This window comes from Rhopalosiphum maidis, chromosome 1 (assembly GCF_003676215.2).
Source record: "Rhopalosiphum maidis isolate BTI-1 chromosome 1, ASM367621v3, whole genome shotgun sequence".
In the NCBI taxonomy this organism is placed as follows: Eukaryota; Metazoa; Arthropoda; class Insecta; order Hemiptera; family Aphididae; genus Rhopalosiphum; species Rhopalosiphum maidis.
Window position 1 is genome coordinate 57,900,014 of NC_040877.1, and position 6,000 is coordinate 57,906,013.

Genomic DNA, 6,000 nt, shown 5'->3' on the forward strand with positions numbered 1-6,000 from the left:
AGTAACTAATTAAGCTCCTTTTGTAACAACCAAAATAAAACATATTATATATTTCCGGTTTATTTTTTTTTTTTATCTATTTCATCCAAAATTAATAATATTATATTATAAATACTTCCGGTAATTTGTAGAGGTTACAGCTGAAGCATGTCATCAATCCCTGTAAATGTATCAAAAGTTATTTTTTATTATTTATCTTAAAACTCATGAATTTTATTCATTCTTACTGTCGGATACTTGTAAATCATAATTATTAAAACAAAGTATTACAAAAAAAAATGATGATAAGAAAAATGCTTGTTCTTATTGGCCTGTTTTATTTATCTGAATCAAAAGAAAATCCTTTTATGCCTAACTTATCTTTGGTAAGCAAATAAATTAATATTCTACTATAATTTTTAAGCAAGTAAAATATTGTCTATTATTATCATTTGTGATAAAATTTCTACTTAAGTCATATTAATTACCTATTTCTATTACAGGGAGAATATCGTACGGTATTTGATAAAGTATATCCTTGTGAATCAACAAAAAACCATTTATTTCAATATAATGTTTATTTTAGTAAAAAGTCATTAAATATAACTGAGTTGAGAGGCAATATAACATTTTTGATACCTTTTGATGATAATTTTATAGTAAATATTTTAAATATATAAATAAACTAGTGGTATTTTTTGAATAATTTAAGATTTGTGTGCTATTTATTTTGCAACATATGTATTATTACTATTATTATATACTCCAATAGTTAGTTTTATTCTAAAGAGTAAATATTATTTTTATTTTCTAAAATAATGGAATATCACTCATTTTCATTAGGTGTTTAAAATTTTAAATAATAAATTTTAATTACTATCGACGTTCAACATTTTTAAAACCCTTTAAAATAATCTTTTTTATAATTGTTTTTAACGTTTATTATCATCAAATTTTGACTGAAATGTTCATGTCCTTTTGTACAAATAGTTATGGTATTTATTATTGTATTTTATTTTTCAGAATGATAATTTTTAATAGAATTTAATTTTTTTTTAATATTACCTTAATTAATGGTTTGTTTTTTTTATTTTAGCTTGAATTAAATATTGCGTCTTGGAGTTTAACTGGCGGCTGGAAGCCAAATTCAGCTGTATACATAACAAAAAATGCATGTAGTAAAATGAAACTTATCCTAGGAAAAGCATGGTTTTCTATGACAAAGACATTTAATATAAAAAATGATTGTCCTTTGCCAGTGGTAATGCTTAACAACGATTAATTAATTAGCTATATTTTTAAATACAATGCAATGAATTGAAAATCGATGAAAAAAATAATTATAAAATACTTCACATAATATAATTATATACAAAATAAATTATTCCGAATAGAAATTTACTATTAACTAATTATCTAAGGAATGATAAATGCATATTGATCTTACGATTTGTGTTTTTAATTTGTGTGTCTGAACTCTAAAGATCCTTTCTACTGTAAAAAAAAAGAACAGTGCAATTAGTATACACTAGTGTAAATATTTCTTTGAATTCTTACAGGGCACATACATTTCATCAGGTATTGACTTGAAGAAATTAGAAGATCATAACTTACCCAAAGTATATTTTTATGGAAAATACAAAGCCGTATTTAAGATAAAGAATACAGAAAATAAAATTCTAGGATGTGGTGTATTCGAGCTGAATCTTATACGACCATGGGAAAAACCAATTTGATTACATCTTACAAAATAATAATACCATAATTGTTTTATTTACTTATTCATCAATTCTTGTTATACGATAAAAATTGTATCTTTTTTCTTTTTCAAATGTAAAAATAATTTATTGCACAAAATAAAAATTTAAAAAACTCAAATAACGTCAAAATTAGTAAAATCAAAGATGACAATATTTATCGCTGCTTTAAATATATAAAAACTGCTATACAGTAAAATCATAAAATGGTATAACTATAATTCACTAAGCATACTCACGAATTGAATACCCACCGTTTTTTTATTGATATAGTTACTCAGAATAAAAATTTTGCGATATTTTTTCAATTTTTGTTTGAATTTTTGTACCACTAAAAAGGTTTCTGTGGTAATACAAGCTTCTATTTTTCAAATAAGATTATGAAAATACTCTTCTTTCAGTTTAGATTATGCAGATGGTGTTTCGGAGATATAGTTTGGTGACCCAACTCTGAAGTCTTAACCAAGGTGCTGGTACCAATGATCAGTTAAAAAACTTCCAACGGTTTATTATGGCATCGTTCATATCATAGGGCCATATAAAATTAGAGCTACTGTGGTTAAATATTTTTTGAAACATTAATGCGACAGACCTCATATCCCAGCTGGAATTAGGGTCCGGTGACCAGATGGAACCGCGGACGGCAGCTCAAGTGAACTGGACGTTCACCCACAAACTGCTGCAGGCCCCGGTAGCATATGGCCAATATACCACCGGGGCTGGGCAGACCAGACCGGACGGCGACAAAGGGCGAAATGCCCAGTGAATCAGTACCGGCCACCAGCCAGGATTAGCTCAGCCAAGCCGCAAAGTAGCTTACGGAATATTAAAGATATTGATAAATGGATATCAGAATACCAACAACTAACCAACACTAAATGGAATGTTCAGAGATCATTACCAACTGGTGATAAAATAAAATCATTGTAGATTATTATTCATGTATATAATTTATTTGTGATATCTATATAAATATATATGTAATTTAAATATACCTATATTAATCTTAATTTAGGGAGAATATCATGTCATATTTGAAAAATTATATCATTGTCGATCCAGAAAAAAAATTCATTTTTTATCAACGCTCATTTTAGTAAAAAGACATCAAATACATCTGAATTAAAAGGGAATTTAACAAATCTGATACCTTTTGACGATACTCTTACCGTAAACTTATAATAATTAATTTAAGATGTTAATAACATATAAGTAACATAATTTATTCCAGTAATTATGATTTATGTAATGATTGCATATTTTATTCCGCAAAAATTATCTATTTGTATACTCGTATTATATTGAATAATGATTATAGAAAGATAGAGTATAATTAATCATGACATTCAACGTCAAACGACTATTTTATTTTTTAATGGTCAAAAAATTATTAAGTTATGACATTAGCATAAAGTAATGACTTACGATAGCATAGTTTGGTGAACATAATATACCTACCTAGTTATATGGAATCACATATTTTTTTTGCTAGGATATTTTTTTTAATTTTATGGATGAAAATAGAAAACATTTAATTTCAACTTTTAGTTATATAATTATTATATTTTAATTTTTCGTTGTTCATCTTATTTAAAGTAATGCATTATTTTGTTCATAGTTTGATATAAACTTTGCTTCTTGGAATTTAACAGGTGGTTGGAAACCAAATTCATTAGTTTACATAGCAAAAAAGGCATGTAGTCAAGCGAAAAAAGTCTTAGAAAATGTATGGTTTACTTGTAGGGTTTTAACTTTTCAAGTTCTAACTGTCCAATACAACCGGTAATGTATAAAACAATTTATTAATAAATTTTATAATAACTATTAACTATAGATACATGAGATGTTTTGAAAATATTTATATTTGTATGAATAAAAAAAATATAAATAACATAAAATAAGCAATTTTTAAACTATAGATACTACTCATTAAAGTACTTAACATCAACTCGTTATATAAAATCCGTTATACAAAGATTTAACCTTATTAATTATTAATAATGGCCTATGAAGTTTATCTAATTTTATCTTAACACAATTGTATAAGTCAAAGAAGTTCCGAGTATGCAAATCAATTGAATAGGGCCAGTGTGGATGTGTTGATTTTGAATTCAATAATTTATCATAGCATCCAAAAAACTATATAACGGTATATTCGAATGTCAGACACGAGCACTCAACAGACTCTATTTCTAACAACTATCTATTTTTATTTTCATATGTATTTTATTATTACGAGTATACTAGCAAAGTCTGGTATGTGATAGAATTAATTTTTAACAAAAACCTATCGATCATTTTTTTTTTTTAATTTGAGCTTTAAATGATAATAATAACTATAATAAAAATAGCACCTACGTAAATATTTTCAGTATTTTATAACTGTTATAATTTTGACCATGTATTAAATTTGCAAGTTTTCTGGCCAAGAAAAATAATCATAACCATATCTGTAGAAAAAAAAACTATAGCAATAATTTATCAATTTAAAATTCTATGTATATAAATATCTTAAAATAAAATTATTCTACATAATTTGAAAATGAAATCGTGTATTAAAAATTATAATTTAAATAATTTCACATTTCAATAATTAATATTTATTTAGTTAAAAAATATATAATTTAAATCGCTTGAAAAGTAATCAATATACTTTTACAGTTGAACATCATATTATGTCATGAACTCAAGTTTATATATAATAGGTATACACTTATATAAAAATTAAATATTATTTTGAAAAATTTCATTTTTTTTCTGTGTATTTAATAAAATCAAGTTATTTAGAACTAATTGTCATTTATTTGTATATTTATAACAAATAATCTTTATTTTTTCTAGAGTATGTACATTACATCAGGTATTGATTTTAAGAAATTAGAAGATCATAATTTTCCAAAAGTGTATTTTTATGGAAAATATAAAATCATGTTTAAGTTAAAAGACGAAGAAAATAGAGAAATTAGCTGTGAGTTTGCGGAGATTAATCTTTTACGACCATGGAAAACCCCATTTTGATTACATTTTGCATAATATAATAATATATGTTATTGATATATGGTAAAACAATAAACACACTGTTACATATTATTTACAATTTATATACCTAAATTACACGTACCTAGTATAAATATCATATTATTATTATCAATCACAACCATTAGTCGTTGCTCATTAGTAAGTAATCAATTTAAAATAAACAGCATTATAAATTTTATAGTTCACAATAAAGGATTATAAATTATAAGATACACGCTTGCATTATTATTTATATTATCAATTTAAACAAATTGATGGAGAAAAAAATACCTAGTTAATGTTAGCAGATTATTTATGAATACGTTGATAACGGAATAATTGTTACTTATATTTTCAATTTGGAATTGATTTTTATGGATATTTTCAAAGACGAGATTTAACCAGATTTTTCTATTGGGGGGGACTAAATAATTTTAAATTGAGTTATTGATAATCGAAAACAACAACAAAACATATTAATAACATATTAACGTTGATTTGCCGTAAACGTATTTGCTATATCAAATAATTAAAAATTATAAGACAATTTCCATATTCAAATTTAAATATTTCAGAACAATATAAAAAATACAGCCACTGTGGGGGGCTATAGCCCCTTAAAACTGCCCCCCTCCCTCCTTGGCTACGCCACTGGATAATTTCATTAAACAGAAAAAATACGCCCTCACATGAGAGTTTATCAACTTCATCAACTGATAGAATTTTAGTTTATTATTTTTTGATCCTTGAGAAATATACGTATAAAATAGAATGCATCAATAAATCTTAAACTGTTCAAAACATCAGCTACAAAACGCGAATAACCTATTTATAAAATCCAATATTTTAGACTTATTTTAAGCTATTTATACTTTCTGGGCATTTTACATTTTCCAGTTAAATTATTTTAAATATTCGGATTAGTTTTAATCTATTTATAATATAAAAATATTCGAATTGTTTTGTGACAGTAATAATAGCTAACAATATTATAAGAAAAAAGAAATAAAATAATAAGTCGGAAAGGCTATTGTGAAGTCACGCTAGAAATAAAATAGAATTTTTTTATACCATCTGATTTACTGCATAACATAAATTTACTTTTTTTAGTTTTTTTTTACAAATATGTATTTTCTATCGATATTTCTTTTTAACGATTATCTAATATTGTTTTGTTAAGTCAGAGCTTGAATGCTTGAAATCGGTGTGTAGTTTTGGATGTGAAACATCTATTGACGCGCTTTGG

The 6,000-nt window shown here is 24.9% G+C and overlaps 1 protein-coding gene and 1 pseudogene across 1 annotated transcript; both read left to right on the top strand.

Moving 5' to 3' along the window:
* The first annotated feature begins 278 nt into the window (after positions 1–278).
* On the top strand, positions 279–1,715 carry LOC113549418. Its single transcript, XM_026950700.1, has 4 exons — positions 279–365; positions 483–638; positions 1,076–1,240; positions 1,539–1,715. Exons 1-4 carry the CDS (start codon positions 279–281, stop codon positions 1,713–1,715), a joined length of 585 nt encoding a protein of 194 aa, XP_026806501.1.
* A 719-nt stretch (positions 1,716–2,434) lies between these two features.
* On the top strand, positions 2,435–4,754 carry LOC113550347 (annotated as a pseudogene).
* Positions 4,755–6,000: the final 1,246 nt, after the last annotated feature.